The sequence below is a fragment of the Gopherus evgoodei genome, chromosome 7 (genome assembly GCF_007399415.2).
Source record: "Gopherus evgoodei ecotype Sinaloan lineage chromosome 7, rGopEvg1_v1.p, whole genome shotgun sequence".
In the NCBI taxonomy this organism is placed as follows: Eukaryota; Metazoa; Chordata; order Testudines; family Testudinidae; genus Gopherus; species Gopherus evgoodei.
This window is the reverse complement of record NC_044328.1, coordinates 72,672,568-72,700,259: the sequence shown is the minus strand read 5'-3', so window position 1 is coordinate 72,700,259 and position 27,692 is coordinate 72,672,568. Positions and strand designations below refer to the sequence as shown.

General features: G+C 41.5%; 1 protein-coding gene across 1 annotated transcript in view; it reads left to right on the top strand.

Moving 5' to 3' along the window:
• The first annotated feature begins 578 nt into the window (after positions 1-578).
• Positions 579-27,692, top strand: part of TM9SF3 (transmembrane 9 superfamily member 3) — an 85,429-nt gene continuing 58,315 nt past the window's right edge. The window contains exons 1-3 of the mRNA XM_030568902.1: positions 579-818; positions 12,223-12,418; positions 24,773-24,895. Coding sequence (XP_030424762.1) covers positions 735-818; positions 12,223-12,418; positions 24,773-24,895 — 403 coding nt within the window. The 5' untranslated portion in view covers positions 579-734. The remainder of the gene's footprint in view (positions 819-12,222; positions 12,419-24,772; positions 24,896-27,692) is intronic.

Sequence of the window (27,692 nt, the reverse complement as noted above, 5' to 3'; positions counted from 1 at the left end):
TGATTACTTTAGAAAGGTGAGTAAGAGGGGACCTGATCAAAGTATAAAACAATGGTGTTCTTCCTTACGCCAAGGGCCCCACTCCCATAACTGTGAGGCCACGCCTGGCAGGCTGTGACCATACTGCAAGTGTGAAAAATCGGGACAGAGTAAGGGGTAATAGGAGCCTACATAAGAAAAAAACCCAAAAATCAGGACTGTCCCTATAAAATGGGGACATCTGTTCACCCTAGACGGGCTGCTCCCCATTGCCAGGTCTTATACCTGCAGCTCCATCCCAGCCAGCCAGATGCTGCCCAGGCCAGCTCAAAGCGGCCGCTCCTGTTGTCTTTACAGGGTAACCTGAGGCACTGCCAACCTCCCTCTTTGTCATCCCCAATGGCTCCTCCTCGCGCGCAGCCTGGGGCCGCCCCTCCCCCAGTGGCTCCACCCACGCGAACGGGGCAGCCCCTCCCTCTGTGCCCACAGCGCGCTGCCTCGGGTGCCGCGAGGAGGGGGCTCGCGCGGGGGCCGTTCCGCTGAGGCCGCTAGTGCGCGCGCTGACGTTTGGCTCCCGTTCGCCACCGTAGGCGCAGCGCTTCCGGTGTGCGGCCGGATGACGTGGCCGGGGCAGCGGAAGCAGCGTCTCGTCGGCAGCCGCTGGGTCGGGTACGGGTCCGGGCCGGGCAGAGCGAGGGCGGCTCGGGGGTAGCCTGGTGCTTGCGGTGGTGACGTGGAGGAGGCTGACGGGAAGGATGGAGCTGCCCAGGCTGCTGCTGTGCGCGGCGTCCGCGGCGCTGCTGCTGTTGCGGGCCCGGGCCGACGAGCACGAGCACACGGTGAGGAGCCGTTTGGGCCTGGCCCGCCAACCGCGCTCGCCTCGCCTCGCCTCGCCTCAGCGGGCGGGTCCCTGAAGCCCGACGCGGCGGGTGCAGCACGGGGTGGTACAGCCGTCCCCGGGGGGGGAGTGTGTGTGTTTATGGAGCCGGGGCCCTGTGTACCACCACCCTGTGTGGGGTGGGGCATACACTCATCCCCTGTATGTACCTGTGTGTGTTTATGGAGGGGGAGGTTGTGAACACCTGTGGGGGAGGGAATGTGCAGATCGGACCCTGCACACCCGGAAGTGTGGGGCTGTTCCATTCAGTAGGGTTTGAGGGGGCTGCTGAAGAGCTCAGTACTCCTTCCTCTTAATAATACTTGGTCCCAATCTTCTCCACACCCCTCCTCCCCAAAATGCTGCTTCAGGTTGTGGGCTGTTTGGTGGGGGGAATATGCTGCCTGAATGACAACTAGTCTCATGTCAGTGACTACCTAATCCAATCACAGGTGTGCCGTGCACAGTGGCTGGCCATACTCTGTAGGGCAGAATCCTCCTCAGGGGTGGGATGAGTGTGGGCTAAATGGGACTAAATAGACTGGAAGAAGATCTAGCATCTGGTTAAGTATCCGTGCTCCTCAGTTTCCCTGACTCCTTGCACTTTTTCTTCCGCGCGTGCACATTCCTGGTCCTTTGGTACTGCTCCCCATACAGGTACACACTGGCTCTGATTCTATGGCTTTGATAACTTCTCTGTGATAGAAGAGCAATGAAAATGACTAAATATCTAGAAAACATGACCTGTCAGGGAAGATTGGAAAAAGAAATGGATTTGTTTAGTTTGGGGAAGAGAAGACTGAGAGAGGGCATAAGTTTTCAAATACATGCAAGGTTGTTACAAGGAGGAGGGAGAAAAATTGTTGTCCTTAACCTCTGAGGTAGGACAGGAAGCATAGTGGGCTTAAATTGCAGCATGGGCAGTTTAGGTTGGACATTAAGAAAAACTTCCTAACTGTCAGGGTAGTTAACCACTGGAATAAATTGCCTAGGGAGGTAGTGGAATTTCCGTCATTGCCTAACCTGCTTTTAAAAATCTCCAAATGCTTGTCAGGGATGGTCTAGATAATACTTAGTCCTTCCTTGAGTGCAGGTAACTGGACTAGATGACTTCTTGAAGTCTCTTATAGTCCTACAATTCTATGATTTTATAATAGATACAACTATCATAAATTCAGAATGTGCCATATAAGTAAAATATCATTTAGAAATAACTTTGCCATTGTCCCCTTTTTAGCCAAGTACAGCCCTGAAGTGGTCAGCTTCAAGATTTAATTATCTAAATATATTAGTGAAGAGTGAGATTAGTAAGTGAAGAGAAATTGGGACGTAGTTCAGAGATTAAAATCTTTATGGTTTAAAGGCAAATATAGCTTTAAAAGATCTTGTGTTCAGATGAAGTTGCTGCAAAATAATTCAGTATTATTTCAGTATTTCAGTATAAAATAATTGTATATCTGTTCCTTTATGTTCCTTTACAGAATCTTAACTTATACATCTGCTCTTTGCACACACTAGGACCTCTTGTACTGTTTGTCTACCACTGATACTAGCACCTGTAAAAATGCTAGTGTAGACAGTGCATAGGTGTTTTTACAGTATCCTCTGATCCTACTTGAATCAAGCTTAGATGGTATTGTAAAATGCTTGTATCGTCTGCATTGCCACTGGTGCTAGTACTGGTGGAATTGCAGAGATACTAGATGCACTGTCTAAAAAGTCTTCATATAGATTCACCGTCAGATTCTTCCATTATTGAGGAACACTATGGGTATCTACTAGCATTGTGTTAATGTGGGAGAACCAGTAAGTGTAACTGAGTGCTTATATTTTTAGTTGTCCAGACTGAATGAAGTGCACATTCTAAAAAAGCAGCCTAAGTGATGAAATACAACTAAATTGTAAATGTTTTAAAGAAATCTAACTACTAAAATGAAAATTAGCCTCACACACATTAGGAAAAACTTCCTAACTGTCAAAGTGGTTAAGCACTGCAAGAAATTGCCTAGGGAAGTTGTGGAATCTCCACCATTGGAAATTTTAAGTGCAGGTCAGACAAACACCTGTCAGGGATGGTCTAGATCAGTGATTCTCAAACTTGGGCCGTCGCTTGTTCAGGGAAAGCCCCTGGCGGGCCAGGCCGGTTTGTTTACCTGCCGTGTCCGCAGGTTTGGCCGATCACAGCTCCCACTGGCCACGGTTTGCTGCTCTAGGCCAATGGGGGCTTGTGGGAAGCGGCACGGGCCCAGGGATGTGCTGGCCATCCTTTCCTCAGCCCCCATTGGCCTGGAGTGGCGAACTGCGGCCAATGGGAGCTGTGATTAGCGGAACCTGTGGACGCGGCAGGTAAACAAACCGGAACGGCCTGCCAGGGGCTTTCCCTGAACAAGCGACTGCCCAAGTTTGAGAACTTCTGATCTAGGTAATACTTAGTCCTTCCATGAGTGCAGGGGACTGGACTAGGTGACCTTGTGAGGTCCTCTCCAGTCCTATGATTTTATGTAGCATGTCCAGGGATGCATGCGTTTGAAGTATCTTGATTGGTTCTTGGATTAAAATACTTGTTATCCTATTGAATTATCATCAGATAAACTTCAGTAGCCCAACACTAACTCTCTGTGGCACTGATGCCTATCAGACAGATGTTTTCAGTTAAATAAAAAATCCTAGACACCTTTCTCCTGCACCCTTTTAGTCAATTGTTGCGTGGACTTCAGAAACATACAGATTAAATAGTCTGCAGGCTAACCTTAGCAGGGTTACCATGCTAATTTTGCCACTCTTATGAAGGATCCTAAAAAGAGCTCTAAGCTTTGTCCCACTTGAAATGAGCTCTGTGGAAAGAAATGGGTTTGCAACATACGTACCATGTGCCTAAGAATGGTCTGGCTGTTGCTGTGTTTCTTTTTAGAGTATTTTCAACTTTATCCGTTTATTTTATGTTGTTTGTTGCACCCGGCTTGAAAGTGGCACTTGAAGCATAGTTGCCAACTAATGGAAATACTTCTAATCACCAGTCCATATTACAAATATAGCTGTGAACTAGATTGGTGGTGTGCCGTAATCAGTAGCATCTCGGTAATGTCTTATTGTTAATGGGGGTTGCAATGTGGTCCTAGCTCCAGTCAGTACAGCCTTGCTGGAGGACTACACAGAAAAAGTTTTAGAACTGCTAAGAAGTGGCCACGTAGATACCCCTACCCATGATAGTCATGCTAGGTAGAGCATGGTTATATTTTACTAATATTGTGTCAGTTATGAAAAAAGTTTCTAAAGCTATAGTTTGTTAGAGATGGCACAGGCATAAGAGGGCAGCTTGTGTTTATGATAGTACTTCTCTGGGCTGTTACTACATGTTTAGTGATCAAAATAGATCATTACGTTCTCAACATAGTTACCAGAATTACTGAACTGATATCAGACTTGGTACAGAAAATGCTGTGAAACTAAATTCGTGACACCTAATTAAACTTAGTGTAAATTGGTATGTTTACATCTTAAGAGATTACTGATAGAGTATTTAAAATTGTACATTTATGCAGCCTTCTGTAATATTCTAAACTAAAGTAGTGGATTCTGGATTGTGGAACCATCAAGATGTTTCTTGTTCAGTTTTTGCTGATTCTAGTTTTAGAAATAGTCATATCATATTTCTTATCTTAGTAGGATCCTTGGACCATATACACGGTATCATCTACTATGAAGCAACAAAACAGGAAATTGCCAATTATGCCAGTCCTGAAGATACAACACTTATTTGTTGGCTTTTTTTTCTGCCTTCATGTTACATTCAACAGCACCTATTTAACAGATCTGTCTACTGTTATATTCTTGTTAGGACACAGATGACTGTCATCTTGTAGCTGTAAGGCTGTCTTCCCATCCTTTTTAAGGAACACATGTTTTTTGTGCAAGGTGAGGTAGAAAGGGGATAAAGATTATGATGTAGGCATTTCTAGAATAGCATTGTCCTTTGTGGCCGCAAGATTAGTAATTCTTGTTGGTTTGAAGTAGCCTTGGAAGCTTGGCTAAAGCTTGTTTTCATAGCAAAACAAATCTAAAATTGCATTTAAATAGACCAGTACATTTGCTTATGTTTTTATTATAAACAGGAACTGCATCTTGGTAATAAAGTACAGTAACTCCTCACTTAAAGTCATCTCTGTTAATGTTGTTTCATTGTTATGTTGCTGATCAAATGGAGAATATGCTTGTTTAAAGTTGCACAGTGCTCCCTTATAACATTGTTTGGCAGCTGCCTGCTTTGTCCACTGCTTGCCGAAAGAGCAACCCGTTGGAGCTAGTGGGGGGGGCTTGGAACCAGGGTGGACCGGCAGCTCCCGATCAGCTCCCCGCTCCCCTAAGTTCCCTGTAGGGCAGGCGCCCAGCAGGCTATCAATTGTCAGGCAGGTCAGCTGTCCCTCCCCCCTACTGCTGTGCGCTGCTCCTGTCCTCTGCCTTGGAGCTGCTCCCAGGAGCCTCCTGCTTGCTGTGCAAAGGGGTTGGGGGAGCAGAGGGGTGCTAATGTCAGGGTGTCCCCCTCCACCCTTCTGCCCCCCTGCTACTTTACCCCATTTTCAAAGAGTGTCGAGGTGGAGGACACAACAGAGCTTAGGATGGAGGGAGCTTGCAGGCAGCAGCAGCTGTCTTAACTTGCTGATCTACTTAAAAAGGCAGTGTACTTAGAGTGGGGTCATCGTACTTAAAGGGGCAATGCACATCTCTCTCTCACACACAGTGTGTGTGTGTGTGTGTGTGTGTGTGTGTGTGTGTGCTGTCTGTCTGTATGTCTCTCTCTGCCGTGCTTTCCTCCTCCCTCCATTTGTGCTGCCTTGTAGAGTGTGAGGCTACATTAACAACAATGTGTTAACCCTTGAGAGCTCAGCTGAGTTTATCATTTAGCAGTAAGACATTCTCTGGGAAATATCTCACCCTCTGACTTTACCACTCAGCCAAGCTTCACAAGCATCATTGTTGTGTACAGTATTAAATTGTTTGTTTAAAACTTATACTGTGTATATCTAATCTAATCTATCTAATCTATCCATCTATTGTCTGGCGAAAAAAATTTCCCTGGAACCTAATCCCCCCATTTACATTAATTCTTATGGGGAAATTGGATTCGCTTAAAATAGTTTCGCTTAAAGTAGCATTTTTCAGGAGCATAACTACAGCGTTAAGCAAGGAGTTACTGTAACTACAGATTTTAAATTTAAGTCAAGTTATCACCTCATGTCCCCTGCTCTGATAATCATGACGGACCACTGACTTGTTTCACCACTTTGCACAATTACTGCATTACTTGTGTCACCCACAAGACTCATTAGAATTAATTTCTAGCTGAGGCAGAAGTATATTCCTTTGTTAAAATGTTTTTCATATATTTAAACAAGACAGATCAGGTAGTGTGTCAAAACCCTTACCATCGTACGTGCTGTGAGAACCAGAAGCTCTCTTTAGATAAACATCTGTTTATCTGCTCTTACTTTCTCCTAGTTTTGTTGGCTTATCTTATTGTTGAGTTAGACATTGACACTGATGTTCCCACACACTTTGCCTGATCACTACTAACTTTTCACTGACTATTCTGTTTGTTCTCATAGGGAGCTCCTGATGCAGTCTTCATTTTTCTTCTTCTCCAAATGCCTAAATCCAGTTGTCATTGAATCTTCTGTAGCTAAAGAGGAAATTGCTGTTTGAATAGCAGGAGAGGGAAACTATCACATACAGTTATATAATCTTATGGTACAAGTGATTTTAAGAAAAGACCATCTGGCTCCCCCATGGCATGCCTTATTCAATTAAATGCTGCTTTCAATATCCTAGTCGAATTAAAAGGGACTTTGATTTGCTGTCTTGCTTTCCAAGATCATAGAGGACAGAACTGAGTAAGTGAGCACTTTTCCAATAGATTCTCTCATTCAGGACTCTGTTTTGTCTCATCTGCTCAGAGTGTGAGGCTAATTAGAAAGGTTTGTGAGAAGATGTAGGCTTAATGACTTCTTTAACGACATTGATTTAAAACTCAGTCTCACAGACCTGTATGATGTGGCTGAATGACTTACCTAGTGCCTGAAATCATTTCTCCAAACTGAGGGAGTGCCTGCCACTTGTTACGTAGGTTTGTAGCTTGGTACGTAGATCCGAAGGGCAAATGGGCGTCATGTTGGATTCTCATATGCTCCTTGATGTTCAGTGAGCATTACCTGAGTGTGTTTTTCCTCTGCGCTTTGCAAGAAGGCTGCAAGCCTTTCTTTCAGACAAGGATCCGAACACAATTAATGGTACCTTTTTGTTACTTTGACTAGATTATTGAAGCACACTTTGTTGTGCAACACCTTAAGATCCCTCAGTCTTCAGCTCATTTGCCTTCCCCTTTTCCCTCCATTTGGGGGTTCCCATTGGGCATGCCATGGCTAAAAGATTGGTGATACCGTTTAATTCCAGTTTATAGTGCTGCCAAACTCTCCTTCCCTATCCCTTCTAAGAGACCCTCATGATCCACTGCTGAGGGGGGATTTTCTTGAGGAAGGGAGTATGGAAGAAATTCACATCAGAAGAAGAGAAAATTGGCTTTAACTCCAGACACTTCCATATATTGAAGGATAGCCTTTCTTCCGTTGTATAGATCAAAGAAAGTTAAACAATGCATCAGGACTTTCAAATTCCATATATTGTTTTTGGCCTCCATCGCTTATCTTTCAATGCAAGACTTGGTCAGGGCTTTTGACTTACGAGCAGCCTGCTTCCACATAATGTTCAGATACTCATCAGATACTCATGCTTCTGTGTAGGAAATAAACTTTATCAGTACAAGGTGCTGCTTGTCAGCCACTGTGTCTTCACAGTGTGTGACCATGGATTTTATTATAGTAGTTTGGAACCTTAGTGGCAATTGATCTGTTCAAATTTTGGTTTGTTGTTTTTGAAACTATCACTTGTTATACAAAAAATATATAAAGCTATACACAAAAACAGTATATCTAAAAGTGTCTTTTACTATTATTAGCTTCATCCTTGCAATATATCCCTACAATGAATTGTATGGTACGTTCAACTTAGATTGTAAGTTCCTTGGAGGATGGATAGACCTCTCGTTTTGCTTGTGAATAATTGTACTACTATTTCTTTCAACCCAAAAAACCCCACTGAAATAAAATATACTACACAATTATTCTTCAAAAATAAGAATCACACAAAAAGGAAATCTTCTCATTTCTGCAGACAAGGCCAATAATTGAGCCTCCAGTCTACTAAGAGTGGTAGGCCTGACCTATTAAATGTATCCAGTTAGTATCTAAGGACATAAATCAACTTATTTGCCTTTTTAGCACTGACACTGTTATGATCAAACAAAGCCATCAGAATCTGCAAAAAAAAAACACTCAGTGGATGTTGAGCTGTCTGGACAAATGCAGATCTTCTGACAAAGCTCTGAATTTGACTATCTCTTGTTGATTCCACCCATTAGCCACACCCCTCTTTCCAATCATTCTACTCATAGGTTTTTAGACGGTCCTAATTTTCTTGTTGTTCCCTAATATGCATAAGAACTGTGAATGTTATTGCTCCCCTATTAATAGTAAAAGTTAAATTCAGAATGAAATTAGAGCCTAATATTTTAGGCTCTATACATAATATGTTCATGTTGGTATTCTGGAATGACAAGTCCAACCACTAAAAAAAAAACACAAAATCTAAAGAGTTGGTCTTTTCCTTAAAAAAAAAAAAGGTTTTAACAAACCTGGACAAAAGCCATCAATTCCTATGGCGATGCAGAAGTAATGCTAGTTGTGTATCGGTTACTGCACTGTAATAAGTTACTAAGGGATGCTGCTGAAGCAAAGTGTACCTGCAAAATTTTAAAGGCACCTAAGATTTGTTTCTAGAGAAACAGAGTATTCTGGCAAAGTAGAAGAAACATTGTGTTAAGCTTTATTAAAAGCATCTACATGTTCTTCCTACTTCAAAAAATCAGTCTGTCTGTTTCCAGGCTCCTGAATTCTCTAATACTTCTGTTGTTTGCTTAATTAAGGAGTGAACAGTTGTCTTGTCTTGTACTTGTAGTTGTCTTGGCTTCTTGGCAAGTCACACTTCATGCTGTTTGGAGAATGGAAACTGTTATTTGTAAGACTGCTGCACTGATACGTTTATGGCACTGCATAAATAAAAGGTGCTTTATACGCAAGGTGTGATCTCTCCCCCAGAGGGTTTACAGTCCAAGATGCAAGAGAATTATGTTGTTCTCTTAGACAAGAGCCTCTCCTGTCTTCATGTTTATGATTTGGCCAGGTATTGGTTTGAGTGCTTCCTGTGTTTAGGGTTTGTTGCTAGTATAGTGAGGAAGTGTGATAAACATCTTACTGGAATGATTTATGTTCTCTTCTGCTCATTTTACTCTTCAAAGACTCAAGGCTTAATTAAATGTGGGATAGGATATTATGGCTTTCTACTTATGAAGCTTTTTGAATGATAACGAAGAGATGTATGTTTCTTTGTGTTTTGGTGGAGATTATTTTTGCATCTTTGGTTCCTGGTAGATGAAAGTACTGATCAAAACTTTTTTTGATAGCAAGGTGGAAAGAGTGCTAGTAGCAAATACTATTACTAATAAATACAAATCTGCCTTAAATAAAGTAACGAGTGACCAGGAAACTTGGTGGAATCTGATACTCCATCTTTATCTCACTTCTTTGTGAGAGGCAGGGGGCGTCTTTGTCTTTAATTTGCTTATTCATTGGCCTAAAACTGACACTGATGATTCATTTCACAGTGTCCCACTAAATGGTCTACATCACACAACCACCATAACTCCCATGTCCCTCTCATGTCCCTCTCAGATGAGAGGCAAGGGATTGAGTGAACTCCTTTTCATGCTTAATTGGGTCCACTCTCCCCAGAGTGAAATGATGGCATTCTGAGTTGTGTGAGAAAAACAGCCTCCTGTCACTACCCATGTTTGTATGTTTTCTATATTTGTGTTACAGTAGCATCTGGAAGCCCGTGTTGAGATAAGGGTCTCAGTATGCTGAGCATGTATGAACACAGAGTTCCTGCCCTAAAAAGGTGACCGTCTAGTTACATAATTAATCTACAATCTATTCTGAAGCTAAATGGAGGAATTCACTCACAGGCTTGTCAGTCTGTTTTTTTTAATTAACATGTTTATATTTGAACAAAAAACAGAACTTTGATGTCTTGTTTTAATACTTACTTATAGTGTAACAATTGATTTAATTCATTTTAAAGGTGAGCTGGAATGCTTCCCAAAACTCTAGAGGTCACCATTCAGTAACAGACTGCCTGCGAATAAGTACATTATTAAAATGGGAGTTAATTTTTTTTCCTCTTCACTCTCTGTGGAAGATAAGGATTCAGAAGTTTAAGAAAATTAACAGAATCCACTACTGAAAAAATTACAGCCCTGTTTACAAGTCAGCATGTCATCAGCTGTTGCTTGAGAGAAACAGTACTTGAGAGAAATTTGGATCTTGATAGGTAACACTTGAATACTGAAACATTTACTCAAAAAACGCTCTGGGCAGGAAGGTACAAAAGTCAAGTCAGGCATTACAAAAAGTAGAGAAAGGTGGGATATAGCCCCCAGTCTGCCAGCAGAATCAGGAATGTTGGTAAGGAGCCTAATGCTCACTTCAGTTGTTGAGTGCTATACTTCCCACCTTCCCTAAGCTTTCTGCAAGGATGGATTGTTGTGCTGCCCCGGTATAACCTTTCAATTTGGTGGTAGAGAGAGGGGAATCTCTTCTGGCTTTCTCTGACATGTTGTTTGGTTTTTCTTTGCTCCCTTCTCATTTCTCCTTTCTCATCCCTAAAATCTTCTGTATCTCTGCTACTTTCCTAAATAAAGTGAAACTTACAAATGGCTGGTTAGTTTTATTGCTGGACATACAGTAGTGAAACTGACCAAATATTTATCATTGATTGCTGCAGATGTAATACAAAAGAGTACAAGGCTTTCCATTATAAGCAGCTTTGATTTGTTAATAAAGTGACATGATGGAATGAAAGGATTAAATCTTTTCTCAAAACACGGTGACTTAAATGCATAAATCAGAATAAAACGTTTTTAAGCACTCATGATTCAAGCACTCTACATGTGGGTTTGTAGCTAATTATTTTTAGGCCCAACTAGCTGTATGGCAGTTAACTATTCATATAATTGTGTTTAAGGACTTTTGTTCGTTTGTTGAAATGAAAAATGTCTAACTCTTATCTACGAGTTACTTTGACTGCACAGTAAAAAATACTTATGCCTAATTGACATTTGATTCCCCTTTCCACTAAAAGTAACACAAATATTTGTTCCATTTGTGCATATCTCAGCCTTGTGAGAACACTTCATTCTTGCATATTTATGGAGCCTGAATTTTAGCTCTAAAGTAGGATTGAAAATCGGATTTGCCATGTCCAAATACAATTATATGCACCTATTCCTGGCTTGAAAACCGGACCCATGTGGTTTGGTGAATTGATGGTGTAGTCACCAATATATTGAAGTGTGGAGGAAAGGCTGGAGGTAAACTGTTTATCCTGTAAATACTGTTAAAAGCACAATAATAATAATAATAAAAAAAACTAGTCAAGATTAGCATTTTACAAAGTGTATCGCATATAATAACTTAAACACTTCGGTTCTTATTTTTGTGAGTCCATCCCAACATCTGAGCATTAATGAAGACATTTATCTGAGGAGTGCATATATTAAGTGTTGGAATTATTATGATATAACTTGAAAAAACTTTAGACATCTACTGGCTGGGGTACTACATTTACTGGCCAGAGGTAGCTACAAGAGATAAGGTTTTAATTGTTTTTACAGAAAAGTCCAGAGCAAAACCCTGTTGAGAGGGCTACCCTTATTGCTACTTCTAGTTATTAAGATGGAGGGTACTTGTGTTCCACTAAGGTACAATTTACGCATCCTGTATGCAGTCTTTGGCAAATTTATACAGTTGCAGATAAAAAAGATAAAGGAGTTTCTCTTTAATGGTTTTTGTAAGTTTCTATGCTTTCAGTTTCTGGGAATGTTACCTATAAAGGGCCACTGATGCTTCATACCCTTATGCCAAATATTTGTTTAAATGCCTAAGAGGAGCAGGCATAGATTCCCCCTCTCCCCCGCCCCCCAAAAAAAACCCCAAAAACAAAACAAAAAAACCAACCAAACAAATATTTGTCTTATGTGATGCTCTTTTAGTTGTCTGACTCAAATTGCAGATGGTGTTTGGACCTCTCCTTTCTGAACTCCCCAAATATACCACTGCCTCTCTAAATAACATGGAGAATGGATGTGCTTAATTTTACTGTGGTAGACTTCTCATACGTTGCAATATGCTTTCTTTTAGTACCAAGATAAAGAAGAAGTCGTTCTTTGGATGAATACAGTAGGACCGTACCACAATCGCCAAGAGACATACAAATATTTCTCTCTTCCCTTCTGCGTGGGATCAAAAAAAAGCATCAGTCATTATCATGAAACACTAGGAGAAGCACTTCAAGGAGTTGAATTGGAATTTAGTGGTCTGGACATTAAATTTAAAGGTAAGCTTTATAAGATATATTTTAAAAAATCCCCTACATTTAATCTCTAAATTAAAAACTCCTGGGTAAGAAACACCTTCAGTTCCCTTGACTAGTAGATTTCTCATTGTTGGTCACAACTCTGTATGAAAACAGAGGCCTTTATTACAAATGGTCTCTTAAAGACACTGAATTTCTTTGTCTCTCTCGTTCACTCCTTAAAGATATTTCCTTGCAGCAGCTAATGAACTTTTGTGGTAACTGATTATGTACGGCCATTCAGATGTTGAATGTGGACAGGGTTGAAGAAGAACGAAGAATGCTCAGTATGAAAGTAGAGTATATTGCTTTTATTTTTGAAGGTTAAAAAGTTTTCAAAAAATAAGAGTGCAGCTCTTAATTTATGAACAGAGTACATATAAAATGACTGCCCAATACCACATGTTGGCCCAGGTGGATCTTAAAGGGGCTTCTCTTTGCTTTTCTGTATTATTGAAAACAGGGCAACTCAGACATGAGATATTTAGCCATATGTTCTCTATAGAAAAACTTAATGTAAAACGGGTGGGCAAACTTTTTGGCCCGGGGGCCACATCTGGGAATGGAAGTTGTATGGCAGGCCATGAATGCTCATGAAATTGGAGGTTGGGGGTGCAGGATGGTGCTGCAGGCTGGGACCAAGGAGTTCAGAGGATGGGAGGAGGATCAGGGCTGGAACGGGGGTTGGCATGTTGGAGGGGGTCAGAGGTGCAGGATTTGGGCGGCGCTAACCTCAAGCAGCTCATGGAAGTAGTGGTATGTTCCCCCTCCGGCTTCTATGCAGGGGTGCAGCCAGGCAGCTCAGCACGCTGCACCATCCGCAGGCAGTGTCCCTGCAGTCCCATTGGTCATGGTTCCCGGCCAATGGGAGCTCTGGGGCCGGCACTTCAGGTGGGGGCAGTGTGTGGAGCCTCCTGGCTACCCCTATGCGTAGGACATCCCACTGCTTCTGGGAGCCACGGCATGCGCAGAGCGGGGAAAGCTCCCGGCTGGAGCGCTGGAGCAGGGCAAGTCCCAGACTCTGCTCCCTTCCAGGAACTTGAGGGCTGGATTAAAACGTCTGAAGGGCCAGATGCAGCCCCTAGGCCGTAGTTTGCCCACCCTGGTGTAGAATATAAACAATGTATTGAGGTTGATTTTGAAGGAAAATTTGTTTTGTAGAATAGCATATTCTGTGGCTTTAATCTTACTCTTTAAACTTCTGTGTTCTTGTAATACTGTTCCTATTGGTGGGTAAAATTGGAATTATGGTATTGCTGTTTTCGCTATTGGGGTAGACACGAGCTGTGGACCTCTTCCAAACCCTCTTCAGCATAATAAAGGAAGAACTTGAAAGTGAAAATGTGGGTACTACAGTGACTATATTTTTCAAGTATGCTGAGCACATGTAGCTCCTCTTGAGATCAGTAGGAGCTGTGGTTGTTCAGTACTTTTGAAAGTCCTGCCGAAAATTAATGTTGTTGAATATTATATCCCTCTTGTTTAATCTTCCAGTTGTAAAAACATCGCTAATGATTTTTTTACCTAGTATTTTTATAAAAATAAAAGTTGATAAACACAGAATTGAAAAACCGAAAATAAGTCTACTTTCTATAACAATTCAGATTGAAAGCATTGCTACCATTTAATTTTCTTTATGTAGGCAATGTTTGAACATTTATTGCATATAAAGTTAAAAAATAAATTGAAATTGGGTTTAGGGGAGGGAAATGACATGAAGTTCCACAGTTAAGATTTATCACCTTCCAGTTAAATGAATAGAAAGAAATAATGGGACTACTACATTTAAAATAATGATCAGCAGGATAATTAATGTCTTACTGCCTTTTCTGAATGAATATTGTACGAACTACTAGCTTCTACAGTGAATCTCTAAAACTAAATGTGAAATTGCACAATACACAGGTTACATGTAACCTGTGTCGAAGACAGTTAAAATGAGCTAGAAAACTGACTTAACCCTTTCAGAATGGAACTTTTACTAAGTTCTTTGTAGTCTTCTGTAAAATGGATCATTGGTGATGGTAAAATCTTTATCTACAGAGACACAAAGCACAGTGAAGTTATTTAAGAAGAAGAATAGAAAACACCTGTACTGTTAGATTAACAGTAGATCATTCGTCTTTTAATGTCCTTTCAGTATCAGGAAAAATCTTTTTTTGCTTTTCCAAAAAACATAAAAAATATATTTGCTGAGGCAGGTCAGTTTTTTAGCTTAGCTGCTCTTAACTTGTCTGGTAAATCTTCATAACTTATGAAAAGTTCACAGAGCAGCTTGGGCTGATAAGCTAAGCAATGCAGATGAGGATGCATGGTTGAAGTTTCAAAGCATTTTATTGACTAATAAGTATATTTTTCATATAGACTCATAGCAGTTTCTCAGTTTCTCCCTAGAGAACTAAACGTACCAGCAAAAAGCAGATATAGATGGGAATACAGAGGGTACATGTAAGGTCCAGAGGCAGCATACTACTAAGGAGGCTGTCCCCACAAGTGCTGGGAAGGGAGAAGATACAAGGATTCCTATTGGGTCGTTGTCATTGGGCCATGCTCTGATGGCTCCATTTTCATACTGGATTTCCTGCTTTTATATGGCTGGAAAATAGAGGCTCTTTTCTGCCTCCTTTGACTGTTGGAAAGGAGAAACTTTCTTGCACACTGTCCTGAGGGTCGGGTGGGGCAAGGATTCTAATATTCAAACTTTACACCATGCATCAGGGCTGGGAATGGTCTCTACTGCTCTCTTCAGCATTTTTAGGGCCGTCTTCCTGCATGAATAACTCTACTACCTTCTTCTGCAGTTGCTTAGAACTTTCCCAGGAAGAAGCCTGAGACTCAGAGGAGTGTTTACACTTTCACTTGCTGCTCTTCATAATACTGTACCAGTAAAACTGACTGTTCACTCAGCATAGTGTTGTCATGTTTCAGCAGCCACAGACGCACTTGGGAAGACAACACTGCATTGGTTTAGGTTCGCTTTGCGTTTGAAGATTATGATTAGCCCTTGAGGGCTAGAAACTCCAGTATAAAAACATTAAGAATCTGAAAGTGAAACTTACTTTATAGGTTTTTGTTGTTTGCCAAGCTGAAAAATGCAAGAAGTCAATATAGCAAAAAGCGGACTTGCACTATTAAGACTGAAATATTAAGGTGCCACTGATTATTTGCAATTTGAGTTGAATGTCTCTTTAAGAAGAGATAAAATGCAAGATAGATTAGTGTCCCAAAATCTTTTTTTACAGAGAGTGGGGAAAATTATACCCTGTTTATTCATTTGCAACTGTTCTTTTTAGTACTTAGGTTATTCGCCTCTCTTCATGTACTCAGTGTCCCTTCGAAAGAGAATAGAGGAGAACTAAAAATAGCCGTGCTTTCCATAGCATTTATAAACTAGCACTAAATGTAGCTATGAAATATTATTGCAGTCCTCACTCCTCTAACCTAGAGCTGACTCTGCCAGCTCAGTGTTCTGTCATGTTTTCAGTGATTCCTAGCTGTCGCTAAGCCTACTTTCCATTACTGTTTTGCTTTGATATGCAGACATCACAAGCCTTGAACATTCGAGATTATATCCTCCTCCAGCTTTAGGTAGGCTTTCCTTTTACAAATATTTTCTCTTCATTGAGAAACAAAAAAATATAATTCTTTGTAGGCCAAAGGTCTGGCCTTCCACCTATATCAGTGTGCCTAATTTAGCATCTGTAATGATTCTCAAATGATATGAGAGATGCCTAGATATATCAGGACACATCCTTGCAGGCAGTCTGAGCCAATTGCAACCCAAAGTAAGACTTATTCAGATATGAAAGATTACAAAATTTGATTAAGAGCTTGGTTTGTATATAGAGTGCCAAATCTAGATCTTCATGTGAAAAATATCTAAAGGCTGCGTGTTTTTTTGAGGTGTTAAGTGACTGAGGCATTAGTTTATTTCTAACAGGTGAAGTCAAGATTTTTAAATAATTTTTTGGAAGTGTTTGCTTGTGGTTTTGGAGTTTTCTCCTATTTTTGACATTTCTGTGGTATTGGAAAAGAGGTTTATTTTGTTTTCATTCTACTTATCTGTAATCCGTGAGTTTTCAGGGGTGCTGGAAACAGGTCCAGTTGGATTTCAGCCTCCCCTTTATGGGTAAATGGGGGGCAGAGTGTCCCAAAACATTTTCTCTTGTTGTGTGGGGTCACTGTATGTAAAAAGTTGAGATCCCATTGCTTTAGTACAGGGGTAGACAACCTATGGCACATGTGCCAAAGGCAGCACGCGAGATGATTTTCAGTGGCACTGAAACTGCCCAGGTCCTGGCCACCGGTCCGAGGGGCTGTACATTTTAATTTAATTTTGAATGAAGCTTCTTCAATATTTTAAAAACCTTTATTTACTTTACATACAACAATAGTTTAGTTATATATTATAGACTTATAGAAAGAGACCTTCTAAAAATGTTAAAATCTATTACTGGCATACGAAACTTTAAATTAGAGTGAATAAATGAAGTCTCGGCACACAGCTTCTGAAAGCTTGCCGATTCCTGCTTTAGTAGATAATCCAGCAGAGGGAGATGATACAGATCGTATTCTTTTCACTGACTGTAGATCTCACTTTTTTATAATGTTTCCACACTGGATCAAAAACAGGAACCCAGAGTTAGAGCTTTGAGTCTTGTCTAAACTGTGGGGAGGTTTTTGGGGGGGTGGGATGGGGAGGAGAGCAGGTTGGAAGGAGGAAGTTTCCACTGGTTTTAGCATAGCCAAGAATCTTCTTATAGACAAAATCGTGGCAGATTCTAGCACTTCTACTGACCTATCTCAGTGGTAAAAATGCTGGAAGTCACAGGAGCCTTGTCTGTACTTGAACTCCCACAGATGAATCAGTGGTAGCACTCGTGAGAATAGTCTGCCAAAGTTTCCTAGTGTATATGTGAATTGAAGACCCTGTGATGGCTATCTTCAGTTTTAGCCTTTTTGTATTAGTCCTTGTTTAAAAATTTGTATTAATCTAAACTACTTTTTATAGTATAGAATTCAATTTTTATATTTGTATAATTTTGATGGATAATTTTTTTATCGATTTACATTATCACAGTTGTGGGAAATGATGGGAGTGTCAAATGATGGTGTGGGTAGGTGCCAGACAATAGTTTTTTAATGACAGTTGACACTGAGATTCAAAAAATTAAAGCTTTATAACTGTTAAAACACAAATTGTCAACATCACAAGTCAAAATATACAAAGTAAATGTCCTTAAATGAAACTCTGAAGTTTTCAAGCAGCATTTTTCTCCAGCTACGCTGATTTCCTTGAAGCATTTTGAGGTCAGATCTAAATCCTGAGTTAACAGGTCAGACTTTCTAATGTATGTTTAAAGGGAAACCTCAATGTTTTATAACAGCTCAGTAATTATTGCTTATTAATATCTCTTTAATCAGTTTTGCAGAAATCTTTGTCTGCCAAATTAAGTTGGATTGTGGATTTCTCCCTTTGTTTCTCATTGAGTTAAGAGAGAAATTATATCAAACCTCAGTGCTTGTGAAAGGTGCTGACACGACACACAAACTTAGGTGTGCTAATCATGGAACAGGGATAACCAGAGCTCATTATTTTGTGATGCTGTGGAATTTACCCTATAATCCACCCTTTGCTGCAAAATTGTGTTCCAGAATTTAAGCATGTGAACATAATAATAAAAAGTAGCCCTTATGCCAATGAAACTAGTTTAGTGTTTTTAAATTGTCAGAGAACCCACAGGTAGCCCTTGGATGCATGGCTTGTCCCGCTGGGTTTGTAACCCAAGCTTTGTCTGCACTGGGGATTTGTCGTGGCCGTAAACCCCTAATGAGATGGGCAACGCTGCTTATTGTCAGTGGAACTTGCCCCTGCTTGAAACTGGGATAAGCCACACTACTGCAAATTGTGGCTTTATAGGGGCTTATCATGCCTAGATTAGGTGTGCGCAGTTGTATGGCTACACTTGTGACTAATTGAGGCAACTCCAGTTAGACAAGGCTTGAGCCTAAAAATTACAATTTAAATGTCACCATTAACCATTTATTAAATGTATTAGAGATCCGAGATAGATTCTGTTAGGTGCTGTATACATGCGTAGTAAGAGTCCCTGCCCCAAAGAGCTTATTGTAAATAGACATAGGATGTGGGAGAGAGCAACCTGTATTACAGATCAGGCACAGAAGTGAAGTGACTTTCCTAAGGCCACACAGCGATTTTGGCAGAGCTGGGAATTAAACCCCCATCACCTGAATCCCAGTCCAGTGCCTTAAGCTCAAAACTATGCTGTTTCTCCTGCAATCCTTTTCAGAGCATGTTCAGTTGTTATGGTAGTTAAAACACTAATGACCCATCTAAACTAAGGCTCCTGGTGTTGCTAATATCAGAGGAGCCAAAGTGGATTTAGCAAGTTTTTAATTAATCCAATCCCCTTTACTCTTGTCACACAACTTTCCAATGCCTTCTTACCAAAACAACTTTCTCTAATGGATGATGAAACTGCATATATAAAGCAGTTTTTTCACTTATAAGTTATACAAATATCTTTTTAAGTTGGCTAATGTTACTACACCTCTACCTCGATATAACGCTGTCCTTGGGAGCCAAAAAATCTTAACGCGTTATTGGTGAAACCGTGTTATATTTAACTTACTTTGATTCACCAGAGTGCGCAGCCCCCCCTTGGAGCACTGCCTTATTGCGTTATATCCAAATTCGTGTTATATTGGGTGGCATTATATCGAGGTAGCGGTGTGTAGATATAATCAGGTATCAGAGGGGTAGCCATATTAGTCTGGATCTGTAAAAAGAGACAGAGTCCTGTGGTACCTTATAGACTAACAGAAGTAATGGAGCATAAGCTTTCGTGAGTGAATACACACACACACACACCTGATGAAGTGGGTATATATGTGTGTGTGTGTGTGTGGGTATATATGTGTGTGTGTGTGTATGTGTATATAAAATAGTGTAGCTGCATTTCTTATCTGTTATGACTATGGGTCACGCTGGACAACGTAGAATGAATGTGTTACAAGGACCCAACCCCAATAAATACTTTATTCAAAAAAGTTGGGAAACATTGAATTAATATCTGCTTATCCTTTTATTGTGATTTTAGATGTTCAGATTATTTAAAATTTTTTGACAAGCAAAATCCTTAATAGTGACACTTCAATAAAGAACTTGATGTCAAAATGACAAGTGTTTGAATTGGCAGACTCAATTTGTTACACTTGAGTTCTAGTGAATTAATATGTATCAGCACTTTAAATTGTACTGTAGAAGATTTTATGTCATTATTACAGGTACAACACTCATTAGAAAAAGTTGCAGATTTAAAAATGAAAATTGTTTTAAGCACAGCTTTATTGTACATTAATGTATCACTTAGAATTTTTCCTGTAAACCAAGGAATCGGTACCCAAAGGTATAATAAAGGCTTCATGTATGCAGCACTTCAGGAAGATGTGACAGCTGTTAGTTAGGATGCTAAATGCAATAATGGATGGCGCTAAGAAACCTCAATAATGGATGTGGTATAGAAACCTGAATGAAACAGAATTAGATCTAAATGAGGCAGAAATCCCAAATTTCGGCTTTGCCCTGCCCTCTGTTTATTTCAATATTAAATTCATTTTTATGCTACTCCCAGATTCTTCAGTTTTTAATGTGATGCTTGTTTTTGCTGAAGAAATGTTATTCCATCGAAGAAGTTGTCTTGTTCACATACACCACCCGAAATACACATGCCTCTGCCTTTATCTCTGCACAAAACATGTTACTTGAACTCCAAGCACAAGTATCAGCTATTGGGGGGGAAAAAAGGAAAACACTACTTGCTCATGGCAATATTCCTAGAAGGTATATTGAGCAACTTCCCAAAATCACAAATTGTTACAAACTATTTCCATGTAGTTGTTCAGCGTGATACCCTTAGACATAATCATCCAACATTTGATTCAGAAGAGACCAACATTCCAAACATCTAGAGAAATTCCTTTTCTAACCACTCCACTTTATTGGCAATACTAGGTGATTGTTGTGTGTGCATCTGAAAGGTGGAGGCATATGTGGGTATGTCTGTACTGCAAATGGGATGTGATTGCAGCTCATGTAGATATACCTTTGATCTAGCTACCTTGGAGCAGTGAAGTTGTGGCAGTGCAGGCTTTGGTATGAGCTAGAGACATCCAAGTACTTACCCCAGGCCATGTCTACATCTAAAATTTTGCAGCGCTGGTTGTTACAGCTGTATTAGTACAGCTGTATAGGGCCAGCGCTGCAGAGTGGCCACACTTACAGCAACCAGCGCTGCAAGTGGTGTTAGATGTGGCCACACTGCAGCGCTGTTGGGCGGCTTCAAGGGGGGTTCCGGGACGAGAGAGCAAACCGGGAAAGGAAACCAGCTTCGCCGCGGTTTGCTCTCTCGGTCCCGGAGCCAGCCAGCAAACCGCAGGGAAGGAGACCTGCTTGCTCGGGGTTCCGGGACCGAGAGAGCAAACCGGGAACGCCGCGGTTTGCTCTCTCGGTCCCGGAGCCAGCCAGCAAACCGCAGGGAAGGAGACCTGCTTGCTCGGGGTTCCGGGACCGAGAGAGCAAACCGGGAACGCCGCGGTTTGCTCTCTCGGTCCCGGAGCCAGCCAGCAAACCGCAGGGAAGGAGACCTGCTTGCTCGGGGTTCCGGGACCGAGAGAGCAAACCGGGAACGCCGCGGTTTGCTCTCTCGGTCCCGGAGCCAGCCAGCAAACCGCAGGGAAGGAGACCTGCTTGCTCGGGGTTCCGGGACCGAGAGAGCAACCCGGGAACGCCGCGGTTTGCTCTCTCGGTCCCGGAGCCACCCAGCAAACCGCAGGGAAGGAGACCTGCTTGCTCGGAGTTCCGGGACCGAGAGAGCAAACCGCGGCGAAGCTGGTTTCCTTTCCCGGTTTGCTCTCTCGGTCCCGGAACCCCGAGCAAGCAGGTCTCCTTCCCTGCGGTTTGCTGGCTGGCTCCGGGACCGAGAGAGCAAACCGGGAAAGGAAACCAGCTTGATTACCAGAGGCTTCCTCCTTCCACGGAGGTCAAGAAAAGCGCTGGTAACTGTCTACATTGGATTACCAGCGCTGGATCACCAGCGCTGGATCCTCTACACCCGAGACAAAACGGGAGTACGGCCAGCGCTGCAAACAGGGAGTTGCAGCGCTGGTGGTGCCCTGCAGATGTGTACACCTTCAAAGTTGCAGCGCTGTAACTCCCTCACCAGCGCTGCAACTTTCTGATGTAGACAAGCCCCCAGGTTCCAGACAAGCTCATGCAGCCTATGCTTGAAGATTGCACTGCCACAACTTTACTGCTCCAATACTCAAGCTACCTCTGGTACGTCCACACAAGCTGCCTGTGCACAACCTAGGAGCGCAGTGATGTGTGGATGAGAAAGTGGAATCATGGTTTTAAGCTGCAAGTTTTGGGTGAGGATGTAGCTAGCACTTTTCTCTCCCCCCCGCCCTTTTTTAAAGTGATTGTGTGTGCACTTGAGCAACTTAAATTGGCTTCAGTGAAGTGTTTAATTTGTAAGAAATTGGCTTGTTTCTGCTAAAATAATCAGTAGTGGAATAGTTGAGGCCTATGATGCTTTAAACAGTAAAGCCCATAGAAAGGGATGAAGGTATTTTAATTTCTGCAGACTGAGGGCTTGTCTACGCTTGAAAATTAATTCGGATTAAGAGAGGGTGTGTATTTAAAGCTAGATAGCAATTCTGGAATAACTCCCTGTGCATGCAAGCCCTGAGGCAGACATTGATATGCTAGTTCCTGTTAATTAACATTTTAAAGTCTTTCTTCGCAGCCACAAGCTAGTGCTTAGGTTCTGAAGTACAACTAAATAACAGAGTCAAAAAGGACAATTATGCATCAATTTGCATGGCTACACTTTAGTAATCTTGCTTATGCATTGTCTGAGTTTACCTCTATATTCAGATGTTTATTATTTGATTAAAAACAAAACTAGTACTGTATCAATGTGTGCACAAATATTGCAATGGACTTGCAGATTCCTGGCATTTACCTTTTCACACATTTAAAGGTTTGTGTTAAAGCAGACAAAGGGCAGGGAGTTCAGAGCTGTGTTTGAATCTGAAGGTGTCGCTGAACAATGGATATTAGTTGCCCATGCTGAGTTGAGCCTATATTTTTCCAGAGCATATTCATAAAATGACTGGTTGGCAGGATTTTCCATAAAACTTTTTTTTAGTCAGCATGGCATTAATTAGAAAAAGCAATTAACGTCCCTAAGCTTTGGATTTGTCACTAAGAGGGGGAATTACATTTTTCCAAAATAAAACATTTCACTTGCTGTGTTGTTACCATTCTTTGACCATTTTATACTTAATAAGAATCATAACGTTCTACTAATAGATGCTTTTGTTTTGATCTCTGAGCAATTGTTAAACACACCCAGGGGTCAAATTTGGCCTAAAATTACCCTTCAGAAAGATAAGGAACAACATAAATGTTTCTGTGAATTAAAAATGAGAACTGAATGGGATCAGTTTAAAAAAACAAGCAGAACATTGTGTGTGCCGTTCCAGCATCACATTGTGCCAGGCATGAGAACCTGAGGGTATGGCTACATTTGGAATTTCAAAGCGCTGCCCCGGCAGCGCTTTGAAGTGTGAGTGTAGTCAGAGCAGCAGCGCTGGGAGAGAGCTCTCCCAGCGCTGCATGTAAACCACATCCCTTACGGGTGTAGCGTACAGCGCTGGGAGCTGTGCTCCCAGCGCTGCTGCCCTGATTACACTGACGCTTTACAGCGCTGTATCTTGCAGCGCTCAGGGTGGTGTTTTTTCACACCCCAGTTGCAGCGCTGTAAAGTGTGAGTGTAGCCAAGGCCTCAGAGTGAAATGGCCTAAAACTGATTTCAAAGTGGTCTGTCATCCAGAGCCCTTGCTAGCCATTTGCAGAGTGCTGACTGGTTGAATGACATTGACGTTGTTTCCAACTACCAGGTTATTTTAGTGCAGCTGAAAATACATTAACTTCCTAACACCTTTTTTATGTGAGCAAGAACTCTTCACAACAGAGGGGATGATGATGATTAATATTTATATTGCAATAGCATCTAGAGGACTCCGGACAAGGTCTCATTGTGCTAGGCATAGTGCAAATAGTGACAATTCCTGCCCAAAAGAGCTTGGAATCTCAGGCTGGAAATGTGAAGTGGCCTCATTGCCCAGAATTGGATGAGGAGTGAATTTGTGAGCTTTATCTCCATTAGCTTGTGTCCACAATATGATAGTTTGAGAACATCTGGCCTAAAAACTCATTTTCACTGTTGATAATTTCACTCAGATTGAATAATGAAAATAGACTAGCATGTTGTGAAGTAGATTTTTAGAACACTAGCTTTAATAATTTAAGGTGTTACCACCAGAATAAGCATTTTTTAAATAAAATGTGCTTTTAACTTGTCTCCTTTCAGAAAGAAATGCAAGGCTTGAAATCCAGGCATCACATGAAATGTTACTTAATAACATGGCAGCTACTGAAAGTACTTGCCCATTAACCACATTTTTGTATTGAATTTTCAGTAATTAATATAGCTTTCCAATTTGAAATGGCAGATTCACTTCCTTTTCCGTGTGTCATCTTCTATATTGTTTGTCACCTTCCCATTTTTGTCCTCTGTTCAGTCTTTCTTTCCCATTTGCTTTGCTGCCTCTCTGTACTTTTCTTGAAGACTACCAAAGAGCTGAAAAACATGTTCTTTTTGAAGTGAGCCATATTGCTAGTGCCAATGGGGATATTGGAATGGGGCTGAGTAACTAGTGACTGAGCTTGGATGTACAGAGGTGGGGTTAGTTATTATCTTTACTTGTAATATCGTATTCTTGTATTTGTGAAATTACCAACTAAATATACTAATGCACTTTTAAAATTGCTTATAGGCTCTGCAAATGTTCCTAACACAAGATGGCCTTTGGGAATGACTGTTAACGTCAGTTTGCTGCTGCTGCTGCTTCATGAGTCCTCACTTAACCTCTTCAGATAAAGAAACTATTAACAAGTGTATCTTAATTTATTTATGGATAAAGTAGTAATATGATGATCTAAAACTTTTTTTTTTTTTGGTTATTTCTTTGTTTGGGGGAGAATGGAGAAGCAGGGACATTTGTTTAGGTACCTCAGTGCTTACTTTTTTAAGTGTGCTAATCACGTTACCTGCCAGAGGATGCACAACCAGTAGGAATTTCAAGCTCTGGAAATATGCATTCTCCTCCCCCCCCCATTTGCTTAATTTGTGTTTTAGCTAGACCTATCATTAATATGTCATTAACATATTATTTTAATTTCTACAGATGATGTAATGCAGACCACATACTGTGAAATTGACTTGGACAAAGCAAAGAGAGATGCATTTGTGTATGCTATCAAAAATCACTATTGGTATCAGATGTATATTGACGATTTGCCAATATGGGGTAAGTGCTATATGTGCTATAATTTAAATACTTACATCATATTTGTCAGTCATTGAGTGACTGAGTATTGTGCTGAGAGGATTAATGAGATCACTGTACTTACTGACTAAGCTTACTGATGGGAAACTGACAGCCAACGTGAATCTGTGTAGCTTAATAATAATAGGAATATAAAAGAGAGTGTTGAAGGATTGATAACTTTATTGAGGGAACATTTGTGAGTGACTTGTGGTATTGAGTTTCAGTATACTTAAAAACAATGAAAAGCTGTTTTAGCAATTTCTTCCCAACAATATAGCTTTGCTAATACTGAGTGTTAAGGGCTAAATGCTTCACTTAAATATGCACATGCAGCTAAGTTATTGGGAACTGTGTGCCTAACAGGGCCAGAACTTGGTTTGTAGCACTATGCCACTGGAGCTTGACCCTGCACCACTCAGACTTAGTAAGCCATTTAGTTTTCAGATCACTTTAACTTTGTATTTATAGCCTCTGAGTTTTCTAATTGAGAGCACAGTGGCAATTAACATTACCTCTAATGTAGTTAAGGGGCTTTATACAGTATTTGGATATGTAAAGTGAAATAAATTAACTTTAGTTGCTTTTTGATGTTCTTCAAAAAGCTTATCTTGCTCCTTGTCAAGAATAGTAAGCAGTCAAAATCAAGGACAAGAAATGAAGCAAGATTCAGTGTCAGTGATCTGAATTTCTGCATGCTTTTTGTTAAGACTCACGTGTAAATGAGGCATCTCCCTTAACAACTTCTACAGTCTTAATACATGAAAATATTAGTGGAGGAGTTGTGCAGAACAGTGCCTTGGTGTGACTCCTCTTGAGTCAATGGCACTAAACCAGGGATGCCTAAATTATGAGTCTGTTCGTTCTGCAGTCTGTCGTGTCTCTCTTGGAAGTCCCCCTTCTGAGCAGGGTTTTGTTGGACATTCTTAATTTGGTCTGGAAGTTGTGCTTAAAGCTTGGATCAAAACTCTTCTTAAACAAATGGTGTCCATCTGTGACATCTCAACCTTCCTCGTAACTCTCCCTCTCCTCTCCCCCCCATCTTATTTATGCCTAATGAGAAGAGATTTTAGATGCCGCTTGTACACTAGTGGCAAACTTTCCTGCCTGCTAAGTTTTGTGTCCAAGTTTTTCTGCCAATGCAGATTTCCATCTTGTAATTCGATCAAATTCTGCACGTTTACATAGGCTCTTCAGCTCTCATAGTCTGATTATAGAGAGGAGGAAGTACAAGATGGATCTTGGTGGAGGGAGTGGAAAACCTCAGACCAGTCTAAAGTGACAGAAACAGGGGCTCAATGCAGTTAGCTGAATGAGAGCTTTTCTCCTGCTGGTTATACCAGGCAACCTAATTTCACAGGTCTTATTATGGAGTTGAGGTAGCCGTGCTCTGTACTTAAAAGAGCAACTGAGTTTCTATAATAACCTAGATTTTTGGCAGCTCTTCCTTCCTAAGATCCACAAAGAGTCATATTGGTTTTTTAAAATTTCCCAGGCTAGACTTGTTGCCATGTCAGGTGTTTTTTTTCCCCCCTACCAAATTTGAAACAAATTAGACAGAAAGTTTGAGACATGGCACCCTAACAATAGACTTTTTTTGGAACATTTATAACTTTTTATTGCCACTTTGAAGCACAAAAAGTCTAGTTTACTGAACTTCTCTAGTTGAGATCTAGTGCAGAGAATCAGAGTTGAGATGATTTAAACTCTCATTTAAAATGTTCTTAACTTTTGAATTAAGAACATAATTATGGCACATCTGCTCAGGCAAGCTGTGTTTAGCCTATCAGGAGCTCTTTGAACCAGACTACAGCAGCAGAAGACAATTAGGGTAGAAGGGCTCATTGTTCCTCAGGTTTCCTAATGCCAGATGGGGTTCTTCCCTATATCTTCTTAGAGTCTACTTGTACTCCCAGAAGATCTTGGGAATAAAGCAGCTTTTTCCCTGCAGGATTCCATGGTTTTCTTGGTCATTCCCTCCCCCTCTCTGGTTCCCCTATTGGCCTCTTTATCATCCTCCCCAGGTGAGGCTGTTGCAGGCACTTCTGTCTCTGGGCCATGCATAGACAGCCATGCCTCCTGGGACCTTCTGCACAGGGTGATGTGCAACATGGGCCTGCATGCCGAGGAGGTGGTAGATTTGGAGTACCTGGTGGTAAACGTTCTGGCCCCAGAATGTCCTTCAAGGGTGGCCCTGCCCCTCATCAGAACTATACAGGCCAATGTTAAGACAGTCTAGCAGACTCCAGCCTCCATCCCCCCTATAGCCAAAGGGGTTGAGAGGAAGTACTTTGTGTCTTTAAAGGGGTATGAATACCTCTTTACGCACCCTCAGCCCTGCTCACTGGTGGTTGTGGCTGTAAATGAGAGAGAGGGGGCAGCAGGCCCCAGTGCCCAAATCCAAGGAGGCCAAGTGCCTGGACTTATTTGGCTGCAAGGTGTACTCTACTGGGAGGGGCTCCAGCTCAGGATTGCCAACCAGCAGGCAATCCTGAGACGATCTAACTTCAACTCCTGGAACTCGATGCTCAAGTTCAAGGAGTTTGTGCCACCTGAGTCCAGAAAGGAGTTTGGGGCTATTGTAGAGGCGGGCAAGGCAGTGGCACGGACCTCTTTACAGGCCTCACTGGACACTGCAGACTTTGTGGTGTGTACCTTGTCCTCAGGTATTGCCATGAGGCACATCTCTTGGTTGCAAGCCTTGGGCCTACCGCCTGAGGTTCAGCGGACAATGCAGGACCTGCCCTTTAATGGGGCAGGCCTGTTCATGGAGGAGGCT